General features: G+C 45.9%; 1 protein-coding gene and 1 pseudogene across 1 annotated transcript; both read right to left on the bottom strand.

The window, feature by feature from the left end:
• Positions 1–1,376: 1,376 nt before the first annotated feature.
• On the bottom strand, positions 1,377–12,692 carry LOC129856783 (toll-like receptor 13; annotated as a pseudogene).
• A 110-nt stretch (positions 12,693–12,802) lies between these two features.
• Positions 12,803–14,714, bottom strand: cnfn (cornifelin). Its single transcript, XM_055924396.1, has 3 exons — positions 14,585–14,714; positions 14,244–14,380; positions 12,803–13,474 (listed from the first exon to the last, which is right to left on the bottom strand). Exons 1-3 carry the CDS (start codon positions 14,712–14,714, stop codon positions 13,385–13,387), a joined length of 357 nt encoding a protein of 118 aa, XP_055780371.1. The 3' UTR covers positions 12,803–13,384.
• Between the last annotated feature and the right edge of the window lie 3,720 nt (positions 14,715–18,434).

Here is an 18,434-nt window from a genome sequence, read left to right as displayed (position 1 = left end):
CGGTGCTGCCCCTTGTCCCGGTGCTGCCCCTTGTCCCGGTGCTGCCCCTTGTCCCGGTGCTGGCCTTTCATTTAGGGGGTTTTAGTTGGAGGGTGGTCATTGGGAGGGGAATACAGAAGCGGGGAGTGACTATGGTGGTGTGGGGACAGCGTCCGGAGCCTGAGCCACCACCGTGGTCAGATGCCCACCCAGACCCTCCCCTGGACTTTGTGCTGGTGCGCCCGGCGTTCGCACCTTGAGGGGGGGGGTTCTGTCACGTTCCTGACCTGTTTTCTGTTGTTTTTGTATGTGTGTGATGGTCAGGGCGTGAGTTTTGGGTGGGCAGTCTATGTTTTCTGTTTCTATGTTGGTTTTGGGTTGCCTGGTATGGCTCTTAATTAGAGGCAGGTGTTTTGCGTTTTCCTCTAATTGAGAGTCATATTTAGGTAGGGTGTTCTCACTGTTTGTTTGTGGGTGATTGTCTCCTGTGTCGTCCATGTCTGTACCATACGGGACTGTTTGGCTGTTCGTTCGTTTGATGTAGTCTGTTTCCTGTCCATGAGTTCTACGTATAGTTGTGTAAGTTCATGTTCAGGTTTCGTCTACGTAGTTTTCTTATTTTGTTAGTTTTGTAAGTGTTTTGTTTTGCCGTCGTATTCAATAAAGAGATGGCTTATTTTCCTACTGCTGCGTATTGGTCCACTGATCCTTCTCTCCTCTCCTCATCCGAGGAGGAGGAGGACAACAGCCCTTACACTAAAATGATAAAGAAAACAAAGAATACTAAGGCCAGGGCGTGACACAAGTAGAATATTGTGGTAATGAAGGCACTTTCACAAGATATTCAGTTCCTCTCTGGCTTTGTATGTGTGTGGGTAGGCATAATTTCAGTACTTTTCTACATTGAACTTAGTTTCATATCCTGGAATCAGGCTGTTGCCAGGGCAAAGTGTGTCCTCTAACCATTTCCTTTAGTCATTAAGTAGTAGATCTCATCTGTCAGTGTATTACAATTTGAGCCAGTGATATAATTATTATAGAATATTTAAATTAACTTTGCAACATGATTTGTCAGGGTACGTCTCATCAATTTAATACCCATTTCCATTTCCCTCTACATCTTTTAAATGTACACACAGTATTACAATATTATTAAGTACTGATCACGACAGGATTAAGTTTGTTTGCCATGAGAGCAAATTAAAAAAGGAAACAAATTATGACTAGCTTATTATAGCAATCGATCAAAGCAAGTAGAACATCATTGTACTGAGGACACATTTACAAAATATTCAGTTCCTCTCTCTGTGTATGTGTGCCTCATTTTAGTACTTTTACAACATTGAACTTTGTTTCATATCCAGGAATCAGGCTGCTGCTAGGGCAAAGTGTGTCCTCTAACCCTTTCCTAAAGGCATTAAGTAATACTTAGCATCATCGTCGGTGGCTGAATTAACTATTCTTCCCACCCCTCTTCCTCTTCAAACCTGCTGCTCCCGCTCCTCAGTGCCCTCCTCAGATGGTTCCAAAACAGTTCCTGGGCCTTGACCGGCTCAGTGCAGTCTGACCCCAGCCACTGCAGGTAGGTCTCCTTCAACATTACCTTTCTCATACGGTGGTAAGCCAACAGCTGCCTTTCAGCGATGGGGTCCAGGAATATGAGCAGGAGCACGTCCCGGAGCTCGTGGAAGAGCCTGTAGCTGGCCAGCTGGATCTCCAGGGAGCACCACTCGCTGCACAGGAAATTCCTACTAACCACGCAGATGGTCTTGCGGCTGCTGTACAAGGCAGAGACGATGTTGTCCACAATGTTGCGGCCCAGCTCAAAGTCACGGTGGTGCAGGCACAGCCAGAAAGAGGCTCCTTTGCCCTCCAGGTTGGGAAGTAGCTGGTCTACTAAGCGGGATTATAGTCAGCAGTAAAATCACAGTGGTTGTGGTGGCTTAAAGGTACTCTCCCAGGTCCAGGTAGAAGACATTGGTGTCAAAGTTGTGTATGGTTTGTTGGAGTTTTTTTCTGGGCAATGTAGTCAATAGAGTAAGACTAACTGGACTCTCTGGTTTGTGAAAGTCCAGTACTGAAGATCGCTGTTGAGGCAGGTACAACTAAGAGGAATATTACGCAGAGCCTCCAGCACATTCACATCTAAGGATTGCATTACGTTTTGGTTGAGAAGCAAGATCTGTAGCTCTGTCAGATCCCTAAACTAACTAAAATGATAAAGAAAACAAAGAATACTAAGGCCAGGGCCTGACAGTAACCCCCCCCCACCCCCAAAGGTGCGGACTCCGACCGCACAACCTGACATAGAAGGGGGGGATCCGGGGTGGGCCTTATTATGGTGGCGGCTCGGGTGCGGGACGTGGCCCCCACTCCACCATTGTCAATACCCGCTTTGGTGGCGCCTCTGGAGCGGCGACCCTTGTAGCAAGTCCCGGACTGAAAACCATCCCAGATGGCGCCACCGGACGGATTGGTAGCTCCGGACTGAGGGGTAGCTCCGTACTGAGGGGTAGCTCCGGACTGAGGGACGGCAGCTCCGGACTGAGGGACGGCAGCTCCGGACTGAGGGACGGCAGCTCCGGACTGAGGGACGGCAGCTCCGGACTGAGGGACGGCAGCTCCGGACTGAGGGACGGCAGCTCCGGACTGAGGGACGGCAGCTCCGGACTGAGGGACGGCAGCTCCGGACTGAGAGACGGCAGCTCCGGACTGAGGGACGGCAGCTCATGGCTGGCTGACGGATCTGGCTGCTCATGGCTGGCTGACGGATCTGGCTGCTCATGGCTGGCTGACGGATCTGGCTGCTCATGGCTGGCGGACGGATCTGGCTGCTCATGGCTGGCGGACGGATCTGGCTGCTCATGGCTGGCGGACGGATCTGGCTGCTCATGGCTGGCGGACGGATCTGGCTGCTCATGGCTGGCAGACGGATCTGGCTGCTCATGGCTGGCGGACGGATCTGGCTGCTCATGGCTGGCGGACGGATCTGGCTGCTCATGGCTGGCGGACGGATCTGGCTGCTCATGGCTGGCGGACGGATCTGGCTGCTCATGGCTGGCGGACGGATCTGGCTGCTCCTGGCTGGCGGACGGATCTGGCTGCTCCTGGCTGGCTGACGGCTCAGACGGTGCTTGGCAGACGGGCGGCTCAGACGGTGCTTGGCAGACGGGCGGCTCAGACGGTGCTTGGCAGACGGGCGGCTCAGACGGTGCTTGGCAGACGGGCGGCTCAGACGGTGCTTGGCAGACGGGCGGCTCAGGCTGATCCTGTCTGGCGGACGGCTCTGGCTGATCCTGTCTGGCGGACGGCTCTGGCTGATCCTGTCTGGCGGACGGCTCTGGCTGATCCTGTCTGGCGGACGGCTCTAGCGGCTCGGGACAGACGGGCAGCTCTGACGGTGCTTGGCAAACGGGCAGCTCAGACGGTGCTTGGCAGACGGGCAGTTCAGACGGTGCTTGGCAGACGGGCAGTTCAGACGGCGTTGGGCAGACGGGCAGTTCAGGCGCCTTTGGGCAGACGGGCAGTTCAGGCGCCGCTGGGCAGACGGGCAGTTCAGGCGCCGCTGGGCAGACGGGCAGTTCAGGCGCCGCTGGGCAGACGGGCAGTTCAGGCGCCGCTGGGCAGACGGCAGACTCTGGCCGGCTGAGACGCACTGTAGGCCTAGTGCGTGGTGCCGGAACTGGAGGTACCGGGCTAATGACACGCACCATCAGGCTAGTGCGGGGAACAACAACAGGGCACACTGGACTCTCAAGGCGTACTATAGGCCTGGTGCGTGGTACCGGCACTGGTGGTACCGGGCTGAGGGCACGCACATCAGGGCGAGTACGGGGAGAAGGAACAGTGCGTACAGGGCTCTGGAGACGCACAGGAGGCTTGATGCGTGGTGCCGGAACTGGAGGCACTGGGCTGGAGACACGCACCACAGGGAGAGTGCGTGGAGGAGGAACAGGGCTCTGAAAACCCACAGGACTCTGGAGACGCACAGGAGGCTTTGTGCGTGGTGTAGGCACTGTCTCAACCAGATGGCTAGCACGCACCTCAGGACGAGTATGGAGTGCTGTTCCCGGTGACATTAACTCACCAACACGTTCAGTCGGACGGATGCCGTGCCTCATGCACCAAACCAGTACATCCCTCATAACTCTCTCCTCCAATTTCTCCTTTACTGTCTCTGCGTCACTCACCTCCAAATCCGCCCTCACCAGCTCCTTACGGTAAGCAGGAGGAGTTGGCTCACGTCTCCTGACTGACCCAACTACACTACCCGAGAGCCCCCCCCCCCCCCCCCCCCCCCCAATAAATTTTTGGGTTTGACTTACAGGTTTCCAGCCTTGTTTCCGTGCTGCCTCATATCGCCGCCTCTCCGCTTTAGCTGCCTCCAGCTCTTCACAACGGAGGCGATATTCTCCCGGTTGTGCCCAAGGTCCCTTTCCATCCAATATCTCCTCCCATGTCCATGAATCCTTTATGCACTGCTCCCGTTGTTGTTTTACACGCCGCTTGGTCCGATTCTGGTGGGTAATTCTGTCACGATCGTCTATGGGTGAGAGAGAGGACCAAGGCGCAGCGTGTGGAAAATACATCTTCTTTTATTTAGAAGAGAGAAAACACGAAACGAACACTATACATAAACTGAAACAAAACAACAAACGACCGTGAAGCTACAAACGTTAGTGCACACACAAGCTACAAACGTTCAACATAGACAATTACCCACAAACACCTAAAGCCTATGGCTGCCTTAAATATGGCTCCCAATCAGAGACAACAATAAACAGCTGTCTCTGATTGAGAATCAAATCAGGCAACCATAGACTTTCCTAAACACCTACACTGAACACTACCCCATACCTACTACAAAACCCCCTAAACAATACACACACCCTAAACTAGACAAAACCCACAAACATTCCCCATGTGACACCCTGACCTAACTAAAATGATAAAGAAAACAAAGAATACTAAGGCCAGGGCGTGACACAAGTAGAATGTTGTGGTAATGAAGGCACTTTCACAAGATATTCAGTTCCTCTCTGGCTTTGTATGTGTGTGGGTAGGCATAATTTCAGTACTTTTCTACATTGAACTTAGTTTCATATCCTGGAATCAGGCTGTTGCCAGGGCAAAGTGTGTCCTCTAACCATTTCCTTTAGTCATTAAGTAGTAGATCTCATCTGTCAGTGTATTACAATTTGAGCCAGTGATATAATTATTATAGAATATTTAAATTAACTTTGCAACATGATTTGTCAGGGTACGTCTCATCAATTTAATACCCATTTCCATTTCCCTCTACATCTTTTAAATGTACACACAGTATTACAATATTATTAAGTACTGATCACGACAGGATTAAGTTTGTTTGCCATGAGAGCAAATTAAAAAAGGAAACAAATTATGACTAGCTTATTATAGCAATCGATCAAAGCAAGTAGAACATCATTGTACTGAGGGCACATTTACAAAATATTCAGTTCCTCTCTCTGTGTATGTGTGCCTCATCTTAGTACTTTTACAACATTGAACTTTGTTTCATATCCAGGAACCAGGCTGCTGCTAGGGCAAAGTGTGTCCTCTAACCCTTTCCTAAAGGCATTAAGTAATACTTAGCATCATCGTCGGTGGCTGAATTAACTATTCTTCCCACCCCTCTTCCTCTTCAAACCTGCTGCTCCCGCTCCTCAGTGCCCTCCTCAGATGGTTCCAAAACAGTTCCTGGGCCTTGACCGGCTCAGTGCAGTCTGACCCCGGCCACTGCAGGTAGGTCTCCTTCAACATGACCTTTCTCATACGGCGGTAAGCCGACAGCTGTCTTTCAGGGATGGGCTCCAGGAAGATGAGCAGGAGCACGTCCCGGAGCTCGTGGAAGAGCCTGTAGCTGGCCAACTGGATCTCCAGGGAGCACCACTCGCTGCACAGGAAATTCCTACTAACCACGCAGATGGTCTTGCGGCTGCTGTACACGGCGGAAACGATGTTGTCCACAATGTTGCGGCCCAGCTCAAAGTCACGGTGGTGCAGGCACAGCCAGAAAGAGGCTCCGTTGCCCTCCAGGTTGGGAAGTAGCTGGTCTACTAAGCGGGATTATAGTCAGCAGTAAAATCATAGTGGTTGTGGTGGCTTAAAGGTACTCTCCCAGGTCCAGGTAGAAGACATTGGTGTCAAAGTTGTGTATGGTTTGTTGGAGTTTTTTTCTGGGCAATGTAGTCAATAGAGTAAGACTAACTGGACTCTCTGGTTTGTGAAAGTCCAGTACTGAAGATCGCTGTTGAGGCAGGTACAACTAAGAGGAATATTACGCAGAGCCTCCAGCACATTCACATCTAAGGATTGCATTACGTTTTGGTTGAGAAGCAAGATCTGCAGCTCTGTCAGATTCCCAAAAACCTCATTTGCGCTGAGCTTGCTCAACTTCCGCAGGTTTTTGAAGACGCCCGGCTGCAGCTGCATCACCCCGGCACAGGAGTTGTCCAAGGAGAGGAAAGTCAAGTTGGTCAGATTGTCAAAAGTGTCTGCTGCGAGTTGTAGGGTCTTCGCATTTGGTGTGTGGTGGAAAGCAAAAGAGTTGACTTTGAGTATGCGATTTGTAATGGTTGCTCAGATCTGTCAGATTTGGGAACGAGGTTCTGTCTGTTGCAGGACATTAGGGAGGTGAGGTGTTTTTTTTCTTTGGTGAACTTCTTGATTTGATCATGTTCTTTGAGAAAGTGGAGGCATCTTACCTTCCTCAACTGGTTGAAGGAAAGGTCCGATAAACCTCGGATTGGTGGACAGTTGGAAAGTGTGTTCTTCCGCAATGACAGTATCCCATTGGTTTCCAGACACAGCTTTTTAAAAATGTGACCTTTGTACTCAAGACTGCATAACTCCATGAGCAGATTGTCAGTCTTCAACCCCATACCAGAGAAGTCTATGTTCCCAACTCTAACATTGCTGACGTTCAAAAGCTCTGGCACTGTAACATTGGTTGAATGCAAACGCATGTAGTTTAGCTTCTGCAAGTCCAGACCTTGAAAAGCCCTCGAAGGGAGCTGGTTATTGTAGGAGAGATCCAGCAGTAGTACATGGCTGAGGAAGCCCCACTCACATGCTAAAGTAACCAGTTTGTTTTTACAGAGATAGAGGGAGGTGAGGGACTCCGGTAGGTCTGTATGGTTAGAATGATGGATGGACGTTAGATAGTTATTGCACAGGTCTAGTTTTGTCAGCTTCGTTAAGTGAGTCACAGATTCTGCCACCGCAGAGAAGTTGTTTAGGTAGTTCTGCTGTAATATGAGGACACCCAGATTGGAGAGTGAAGAGAAAATACCCGGAGGGAGCATAATCAGTGAGTTATTATTTAGTGACAGGTTGACAAGTTTCTTGAGGTCTTAAAATACAGAGGAGCTGAGATTTGATATTTTGTTCAGATCATATTTTGGAATGCCTGGTTGTCTATGGTCTCCAGATGGTTATTGTCAACCTGAAGCGTCCTGAGGGTTGGAAGGTGGTCAAAGGTATTTACATTACATCTTTTACTCCGGCCATGTTGTCTGACGTGTGCAGCAGGAAAGGGAAAAGGTGAGTAATGTTCTACAAGGGAAAATAAACGTGTTATTTTTGTTTCTTTAAATGAGTTAGACTCCTATATTCTCCATGGGTATGCATGCCAATAAGACAGCTCAATTGGGAAGGGAAAAACACATTTTAGCGACTTTACAATACATTTCTCAGTGACTTCATTGGAAAATAAAAAAAGAACTGTGCCATTGTTAATTGTTAGTTCTCTTGCGGCTTTATGTTCCTCTTTTCCATTAGGTATTTTCCTTCACCATATCATGATACACCTCAACCTCACCTCAGACATCTCCCAATGATGTCATTGTAAGTTGGACAAAGATCACAGTTTTGTTTTTAAATTATTATTTTTTGTTATTGTTTTATGGACAGTGATAGTCGAAGATGTAGAGGGGAAGCAAATACAGACGGAGACTGAGAGGACGGGTTGAGAGGGAATTGTATCCACATCACCAGGGGTATATGTGGTCCAGTGTCTTGGGGGCTAACCACTACACCAGACTGCCACAGTTTGGTGGCATGTAATTTTAGTGTGTACAGTATATTGTAATTATAGTTTATGTAATTATAGTGTACAGTATATAGTGTTTAAAAATATTTCACTTTAGTCAATTCGTGAAGTGAATTGAAATTCCAATTACATCATTATACTTGCATCATTCAAAGGGTATGAATGGTACATTTACATTGCATATTTCCGTTTACAGTATGTTTACATACACCTTAGCCAAATACATTTAAACTCAGTTTTTCACAATTCCTGACATGTAATCCTACTAAATATTCCCAGTCTTAGGTCAGTTAGGATCACCACTTTATTTTAAGAATGTGAAATGTCAGAATAATAGTAGAGAGAATGATTTATTTCAGCTTTTATTTCTTTCATCACAGTCCCAGTGGGTCAGAAGATTACATACACTCAATTAGTATTTGGGTAGCATTGCCTTTAAATTGTTTATCTTGGGTCAAACATTTCGGGTAGCCTTCCACAAGCTTCCCACAATAAGTTGGGTGAATTTCTGCCCATTCCTCCTGACAGGGCTGGTGTAACTGAGTCAGGTTTGTAAGCCTCTTTGCTCACACATGCTTTTTCAGTTCTGCCCACAAATTTTCTATATGATTGAGGTCAGGGCTTTGTGATGGCCCCTCCAATACCTTGACTTTGTTGTCCTTAAGCCATTTTGCCACAACTTTGGAAGTATGCTTGGGGTCATTGTCCATTTGGAAGACCCAGCATTGGCTTGTTCCTTGCTGAGCGACCTTTCAGGTTATGTCGATATAGGACTTGTTTTACTGTGGCTATAGATAATTTCATACCTGTTTCCTCCAGCATCTTCACAAGGTCCTTTGCTGTTCTCGCACCAAAGTAGGTTCATCTCTAGGAGACAGAACACGTCTCCTTCCTGAGCGGTATGACGACTGTGTGGTCCCATGGTGTTTATACTTGAGTACTATTGTTTGAATAGATGAACGTGGTACCTTCAGGCGTTTGGAAATTGCTCCCAAGTATGAACCAGACTTGTGGAGGTCTACAATTTTTTTCTGAGGTCTTGGCTGATTTATTTTCATTTTTCCATGATGTCAAGCAAAGAGGCACTGAGTTTGAAGGTAGGCCTTGAAATACACCCACAGTTACACCTCCAATTGACTCAAATAATGTAAATTATCCTATTAGAAGCTTCTAAAGCCATGACATCATTTTCTGGAATGTTCCAAGCTGTTTAAAGGCACAGTCAACTTAGTGTATGTGAACTTCTGACCCACTGGAATTGTGATACAATGAATTATAAGTGAAATAATCTGTCTGTAAACAATTGTTGGAAAAATTAATGGTGTCATGCACAAAGTAGATGTCTTTTTTTTTTTATTTTTTTTTTTTATCCCATTTTCTCCCCAATTTTCGTGGTATCCAATCGCTAGTAATTACTACCTTGTCTCATCGCTACAACTCCCGTACGGGCACGGGAGAGACGAAGGTCGAAAGCCATGCGTCCTCCGAAGCACAACCCAACCAGCCGTACTGCTTCTTAACACAGCGCGCCTCCAACCCGGAAGCCAGCCGCACCAATGTGTCGGAGGAAACACCGTGTACCCGGCCCCCCTTGGTTGGCGCGCACTGCGCCCAGCCCGCCACTGGAGTCGCTGGAGCGCGATGAGACAAGGATATCCCTACCGGCCAAACCCTCCCTACCCCGGACGACGCTATGCCAATTGTGCGTCGCCCCACGGACCTCCCGGTCGCGGCCGGCTGCGACAGAGCCTGGGCGCGAACCCAGAGACTCTGGTGGCGCAGTTAGCACTGCGATGCAGTGCCCTAGACCACTGCGCCACCCGGGAGGCCCCCAAAGTAGATGTCTTAACCGACTTGCCAAAACTATAGTTTGTTAACAAGAATTGTGTGGAGTGGTTGAAAAACGAGTTTTAATGACTCCAACCTAAGTGTATGTAAACTTCCAACTTCAACTGTACATGAAGGTAGAGTTATTAAAGTGACTATGATGTAAAGACGGGGGGGGGGGGGCAATGCAAATAGTCTGGGTAGCCATTTGACTAGATGTCCAGGAGTCTTATGGCTTGGGGGAAGAAGCTGTTAAGAAGCCTCTTGGACCTAGACTTGGCTGTGTGGTAGCAGAGAGTATAGTCTGTGACTAGGGTGGCTGGAGTCTTTGACAATTTTTAGGGCCTTCCTCTGACACAGCCTGGTGTAGCGGTCCTGGATGGCAGGAAGTTTGGCCCCAGTGAAGTACTGGGCAGTTCGTACTACCCTCTGTAGTGCTTTGCGGTCGGAGGCCAAGCAGTTGCCATACCAGGCAGTGATGCAACCAGTCAGGATGCGCTCGATGGTGCAGATGTAGAACCTTTTGAGGATCTGAGGACCCATGCCAAATCTTTTCAGTCTCCTGAGGGGGAATATGTTTTGTCGTGCCCTCTTCACAACTGTCTTGGTGTGCTTGAACCATGTTAGTTTGTTGGTGATGTGGACGCCAAGGAAGTTGAAGCTCTCAACCTGCTCCACTGCAGCCCCGTTGATGAGAATGGGGGCGTGCTCTGTCCTCTTTTTCTTGTAGTCCACAATTATCTCCTTTGTCTTGATCACGCTGAGGGAGAGGTTGTTGTCCTGGCACCACACGGCCAGGTCTCTAATCTCCTCCCTATACGCTATCTCGTCGTTGGCGGTGATCAGGCCTACCACTGTTGTGTCATCGGCAAATTTAATGATGGTGTTGGAGTCGTGCCTGGCCGTACAGTCATGAGTAAACAGGGAGTACAGGAGGGGACAGAGCACGTGCCCCTTCACATTAATTATTCGAATATGACTTACTATTCTGTATTTATATCAGTTTTGTAGTGGTAAAAAACGGTGATGGGTAAACTATAATATCCAATGGGTGATGGAGATAAGACAAACAAACATCGATATAAACAAAAACGTATTACATTTTTAGAACTGTATTGTTAGCATGTTGATGGCATTTTAAATAGGCCTATAGGGAAGATAGGCCATGTGGATATGTTCATAATTAAATAAATCTCCTTTTTTAAAGTTCTTAACTTGTTCGATAAGATTAGTACAGATTTTCTCAGGAGACCTGACATGGGGCCCCACCCCAAGTTTGGGAACCACTGTACTAACCTCTCTCTCTTCTGCTTCCTTCTGCATGCATTGCAGCCTGCCTCAGCCTCACCACTGACGCTTCTATTACACCAACAGCGTTTTTGCATTTTGGACCAGAATTACACCAGAATTACATTCATTTCCAATGAAACGCTGCTTTTGCCTTGCAGCAGTGCGTTCGTTCGGTGTGGTGCTATCTAACGTATGCTCAAACTGTATGTGTAGACGGCTTGACAGAAATTGGGTGAATGTTTAACTTTTGTTGCATACATATCCAGATGATGCTGCATACTACGGTGTGTTCGAAGCGTGAGAGCTACATCACGGGTCTGTCTCAGTAGCCTCTTCTCTGTAAAGCAAAGTTATTGTGAGAATTTAGTAGTCTATTTTTTGCTCAGCTTAGGCACTGTTTAAAGCTGCAATATGTAACTTTTTGGGCCACCCGATCAAATTCAAATAGAAATGTGATTTGTAGTTGTATACACCAGCTTAAAACAGCTAAAAATACAATATTTTGGTTATTTGGTCTTCGGCACAACACCTGCTCTGAGCTGGGGTAGTCCGTTTCATGTTTCAGGCCCTCCGCCTGTGCCGCGTGAGGGCGGAGTTGGCCGCTTGAGGGAGTGGTGAATGTGCTGCTAAAAAGGACAAATCCGAGGGACACAAGCAAACATAACGAACAAACCACTGTTAATGATTCCACTTGTTCACAAAGGCAGGCGTGATTAGAACTCTATCAGATCAAGAAGATAAATAAGCCTTCTGAGCTTTGATCGACGCTGGAAGCAATATTTAGAAGTTGAACAATCACTTATTTTCTTTATTGTGTACAAATTATATATTTTATTATTATTTTCAAATTAGAAAAAATGACCGAGGTCCGGACCTCGGTGTCGTCATATGTAGTTATGTGTTACTGGCTTTGGTTTTTCCATTTATATATGTCGAGGTTGGACGTTAGCACGTGGGGCGCACCGATTTGGGTCACCTCGTTAGTCAGTATGTTACACCTAAGCTGGTTTGTCATCTCTTTCTTGGGAAGGTGTTTCACCCGTGCTAGCCCTGGTGCTATTTAAGAGTGGCTGGCCCAGTGTCCAATTGTCTTGAGAGACGTAACGCCTTTAGTTGGCTCTACCTATTTGATTTCTATACAAACAATCCTTTAACTGATCTTCCCTGTTTTTGATTTGGTCCACTTTTTGGTTTGCTTCCTTTGAGTTTGGTGTGGGTTTTTCTTTTCTTTACCTCTTCTTGGCCAATTTTTGTGGCTGCTCATGTTGGATGTTTTTTTAGGTCCTAGTTGTTGCTAGTCAACTTTCAGTGGACCCCACCTGCATAATCTACAACTTTCATTAACCTATCATAATCCATCATAACATAATTTGATTATGAGTTATCAAATACTTTTGTTATTTTTAGGATAAGAGAGTCTAAATATAACATTAAAATAAAGCAAAATCATATCTGAAGTCCCATATAATCTTAATCAAAAGCCTCCAGTCCCGCTTTACCTGTGCTCTGAGGGCTGTGTCATGTTGGTCCTTTCTGCTACATTATGAAAGTGTGTCTCTTAATACTTGATTAATGACTGACACGATTTTCACTTTGGTTGTACAGAAAGAGGAAGAAAATATACAACTGACCTGAAGTCATGGGACACATTCAATTGAAAGTTGCTCTCCATTTATTGTTCTTTATTTACATCGAGAGGGAGATGAAAACCCAGGGACTCCAGTCAAGAATGTGTCAAAAAAAGTTTTGGTAGAAAAGCACATTCTTGACTTTTCTACCCCTGGATTTTCCTCTCCATCTCCATGGAAATGAAAAAAAGTGGAGAACAACTTTAATTTGAATGTGAAAATTGGGCTTTATTGAAATCCGAAACATCTCAATCATTTTCAGACAAGAAAATACACACCATTGGATCATGATACAAAACACCACTATATAAAGTACCTCATAGTAGTAAACTATAATGTATAGTTTAAGCTACAGTTCTTAAGTAGTATAATGGTATTATAAGAGTATTACACAGCTCATAATAAATATAGGATGGACTGGCCACAGTCAAGGCAATACTTCAACACAGTTGTGTTCAAAGCATAGGATATTCCAACCAGGCTGTGACATCATACCTGTGACGTCAGAAGGCACACAGTGTTTTTTTCCCCATGACTGGATGCATGATTGTCATTAAGCCTGTCCCTATTCCCCTCATTTAACCGATCAGCCTCTCATCTTCTGCTCCCTGGCCATCTGACAGAGTCCGCAGAAAGGCAGGCAGGTCATGACTACCCAGTCATCACACACGGAACCCTGAGTAAAAACATAAAAGGTTAACATGTCAAGCATAACATAAACACTATGACAACACTTATAGGTAGGGCCTTGACTTTTGCTTGACCACATGACCTGAAAAGTAAAATCTTAGTCAGGTCGCAGTTAGGCTGTAAATAGGGTCAGAGTTTTTCTTGGTCGGGTCATGTTGTCAGGAAAAACTCCTGACCCTATTACAGGGGAGTTCTATAAAGGAGGGTGGAGAGAGAACAGGGGGGGGGGGGGGGGGGGGCATAAGATTGACTTGTCTAAACTCTCATCTCTGCATTCTTTTTTTCCCCATCTTTTTTTGCATTCTATGGTCTGCAGTAGAAAAACAGAATGAAAACCCCCAGTTGTGGCTAACTGTAAACTTGCACATCCTTGACTGCATTGTTTTTTAATAGGAATAGCCAACTGTTGACTCCTTCAGTCTTCACTACTAGACTAAGGCCAGTATTCAATTAAATCGGAGGTTATATGCATTGCATCTCAGGCAATGTTCCTGTGTTCACAGAGATCGCACTCACGGTAAATACTACATATATTGTCTCAATTGGATTGCCTTTAAAAAACATAATGCCTATCAACTCGAGATCGGATTGATTCCCAGCCTTACACTATATACTATACTCGCTAACATTCAGTTAGAGTGATAAAGGAAATATTTAAATTACAACTCTTTGAGGAGGCTTAGAATTGTATTTTTCCCATTATATTTAAGTCCTGGACATAGGGTTTGTATTGAGGATGTAGTTGGGTCACTCACAGGGATGCGGTATTTGCTGCGGATGCTTGTCCTCAGGGCGATCAAGGCTCCAGGGAGGAAAGGCACACAGCAACTGTCCCCATTGTCCTGTGCAACCTTACAGCCCAGGATACAGGGCACGAAGGTCGCACACAGACCTGGAAGAAAAAACATTAAAGTCACACACTGTCTCCACCATTAATTGTTGGCGTGGCCGTTTGAGTGGTCATCACGGTTACATTAGTTGTGCAGAACTCCTGATACCGAGTAACCTCACCCAGTCTATGGATTTTTAAACAGTGTACTCAACACAATGCAAACGTTGTGCTTGCATAATTTTACACACACAGAGAGGGACTCACAGATGCCACAGTCATCGCAGCAGTCACAAACGTTGGAGCTCCAATCTGAGGACCCAGAGGAGGTCACGGTGTAGTTGTTGATGGTGACCTGAGGCTGGGAGCTGATCACCATCTCACTCTGATAAGCCATTACTATCAGAGAGAAGAAGAAGAAGTTTGGACAAAGTTCTACATCCGTTTACACCTCCACACACTGATACCATTCAATATTCATATTTAAAGGCGACTAGAGTCCCAATGGTTATCTCCTGACACTCACCTGCTGGTGCTCAATCCCTGTCAGTCTCCACTGGGGCCTTAGATATCCTGGTTGAGCTTTGGGAAAAGCTGTGAATGGGAGGGCCACGGGGGCCCTTTGCTCTTATACCCATGGTGACATCATCATATGGTGACAGTACCATTTCCATGGAATATGACGAGACGAAGAGTACCTGCGTTCTGCCCACCCATTTGGAACTGTAGGAACACCTCATAAAGAGAAATGTCAAATGTTTGGTTTCTGGGCGTAGAAGTTTCAGTCCTTTCAAAAGTCAACCTCTTTATTTGGTTGTTGTTATCAGTATGGTAAATGGAACAAAGCAGGAACATAGTGTGGCACCTTCTACTTCAGCCACTCAGGTGTGTGCATGTGCGTGTTTGTGTGTTTAATGATGAATGTACAAGCCAAGTTTGTGTTGTGTACACTCTCTTAAAAAATACATAGACTGGGTGAGGATAATCAAGACCAGCAGTTCTGTACATCTAATGCAAGAGTGATGGCCATTAACAGACCCAACGGCCCCATCCAATATCAGAAATTGAACAAATGATCAGGGATACAACACTACTGACAGGGCATTTTGGGGGGCCCTAAGGGAGATTTGGTTGGGGGGCCACCTACATCGCGGCAAAACATTTTAGTGACCCCCGTCTTGATGGCGGAGAGACAAATGTAAGTTTGAAAGTTTATTTCCTGCAATTCCACACATTTTGCCATGGGGGGGAAGATAATTGTTTTGCAATTTTGTAACAAAATTCATGCCTCATGGGCCAGAGGTTAAAAAAATTCTGTTTTACAGGTAATTTCATTCAATTCTACCCATTTTGGCATGGGGTGGAGAGACATTTTTACAGTTTTAAAGAGAATTTCCTGCAATTCTACACATTTTGCCATGACTTATGCCATATTATTATGATATCTGAGTGAGAATGACAGAACATATATGGGGTCTCCCTGGCTATTGACATTTGTGTGGTAGTTGTCAAGAAAACAATCATCTTCACAATTAAATCTCATCTCACTGAGGTCATTTTGACCAGGAGGCATATTTTTTTATCATAGCCCAATCAGTTCTTCAAAATATTCATGACTTTGTCAATCAATTTATCAATCGATTAGGCCTACTTCTAGGATGCCTTTTAAATTCAGAAAGGAGGCTCACGAAATGTCCATTTCATACCTTTCTGTTTTCTCAATGAAATTCAAATCAGCATTGGAAAAAGGCGCAAGTTTACATTTGTTCAGCCTGAGCGAGTCTGACCACAAGTTGGAGACCACTATGATGACACACCAAATGGGTTTGAAGGATCATGGGAAAAGAGCAGGAATAGGCTTGCAGGCTACAGTCCAAGCTGTTGCATATCTTCCAATGGTGTGACTGCTGTTGGTATCCAAACATGATCCAACTTGAATAAACACTTGGAGGTAAAGACGACAGCAGTGGTGTAGCCACGGGCGATACGGATATTGCTTATTGATATCTACATAGCTCATTGATGTGAATCACACTTCTGCTCTCATTTAGCTTTTTGCACTTTACAGATTGTGGTTGTTGTGGATGGCTTTTCACAAATGTAGACTATATGTGTATTTTAACCCATTAATGGTTGAATTGAAGATGTTTAAACTGCCTATCAAGCTTGTTTTTGCGACCAGTGGAGAGTCAGTGAAAAATAAGCTCTTATAGCAGCTGCCTAGTGCGGACCACAGTCTTTGGAAAACAAGTTTGAGGGAGTTCCTGGTGTTGTGCTCCATACTGTCAAAAATGACTTGAATTTAAGAAGACCACGAGTGGGGCTTTTATTGCTTAATCTACAGTAATTTGTGCTGATTTTGAAAAAAAAAAACATGTCAAAGGCCTACACTGTAAAAACAGAAAGACTTAAAACGCCATGATTGTGTAGTGAAAGTAGTTTACCAGGCCCTGCAGCGCCTAGCTCCACTCCCATTCCCCAGGCGCTCTCATTTGTTGACTTCTGTAACTGTAAAAGCCTTGGTTTCATGCATGTTAACATTAGAAGCCTCCTCCCTAAGTTTGTTTTATTCACTGCTTTAGCACACTCTGCCAACACAGATGTCCTAGCCGTGTCTGAATCCTGGCATAGGAAGGCCACCAAAAATCGTGAAATTTCCATCTCTAACTATAAAATCTATCGACAAGATAGAACTGCCAAAGGGGGCGGAGTTGCAATCTACTGCAAAGACAGCCTGCAGAGTTCTGTCTTACTATCCAGGTCTGTGCCCAAAAAATTCAAGCTTCTAATTCTAAAAATCCCCCTTTCCAGAAACAAGTCTCTCACAGTTGCCGCTTGTTATAGACCACCTTCTGCCCCCAGCTGTGCCCTGGACACCATATGTGAATTGATTGCCCCCCATCTATCTTCAGAGCTCGTACTGTTAGGTGACCTAAACTGGGACACGCTTCACACCCTGGCCATCCTAGAATCTCAACTAGATGCCCTCAATCTCACCCAAATTATCAATGAACCTACCAGGTACAACCCCAAATCCGTAAACATGGGCACACTCATAGATATCATCCTTACCAACCTGCCCTCTAAATACACCTCTGCTGTCTTCAACCAGGATCTCAGCGATCACTGCCTCATTGTCTGCGTCTGTATAGGGGCTGTGGTCAAACGACCACCCCTCATCACAGTCAAACGCTCCCTAAAACACTTCAGCGAGCAGGCCTTTCTAATCGACCTGGCCCGGGTATCCTGGAAAGATATTGACCTCATTCTGTCAGAAGAGGATGCCTGGTTATTCTTTAAAAGTGCTTTCCTCACCATCTTAAATAAGCAAGCCCCATTATTTTTTTTACCAGGAACAGATATAGCCCTTGGTTCACTCCAGACCTGACTGCCCTTGACCAGCACAAAAACATCCTGTGGCGTACTGCATTAGCATCGAATAGCCCCTGCGATATGCAACTTTTCAGGGAAGTTAAGAACCAACATACACAGGCAGTTAGGAAAGCAAAGACTAGCTTTAACAAACAGAAATTTGCATCCTGTAGCACAAACTCCCAAAAGTTCTGGGACACTGTAAAGTCCATGGAGAATAAGAGTACCTCCTCCCAGGTGCCCACTGCACTGAGGCTAGGAAAAACTGTCACCACTGATAAATCCACGATAACTGAGAAATTCAATAACCATTTTTCTAAGGCTGGCCGTGCTTTCCACCTGGCTACGCCTACCCCGGTCAACAGCCCTGCACCCCCCACAGCAACTTGCCCAAGCCGCCCTCATTTCATTTCTCTTTGATCCAAATCCAGATAGCTGATTTTCTGAAAGAGTTGCAAAATCTGGACCCCTACAAATCAGCTGGGCTAGACAATCTGGACCCTCTCAATCTGGACCCTCAACCCTTATTACTAGCCTGTTCAACCTCTCTTTCATATCGTCTGAGATCCCCAAAGATTGGAAAGCTGCCGCGGTCATCCCCCTCTTCAAAGGGAGAGACACTCTAGACGAAACCCGTGACAGACCTAGATCTACCCTACCCTACCTTTCTAAGGTTTGAAAGCTAAGATAACTTTGAAAGCTAAGATAACAAACAGATCACCGACCATTTCGAATCCCACCGTAC

This window comes from Salvelinus fontinalis, chromosome 6 (assembly GCF_029448725.1).
Source record: "Salvelinus fontinalis isolate EN_2023a chromosome 6, ASM2944872v1, whole genome shotgun sequence".
NCBI lineage: Eukaryota > Metazoa > Chordata > Actinopteri > Salmoniformes > Salmonidae > Salvelinus > Salvelinus fontinalis.
This window is presented reverse-complemented; position numbering and strand designations above follow the sequence as displayed.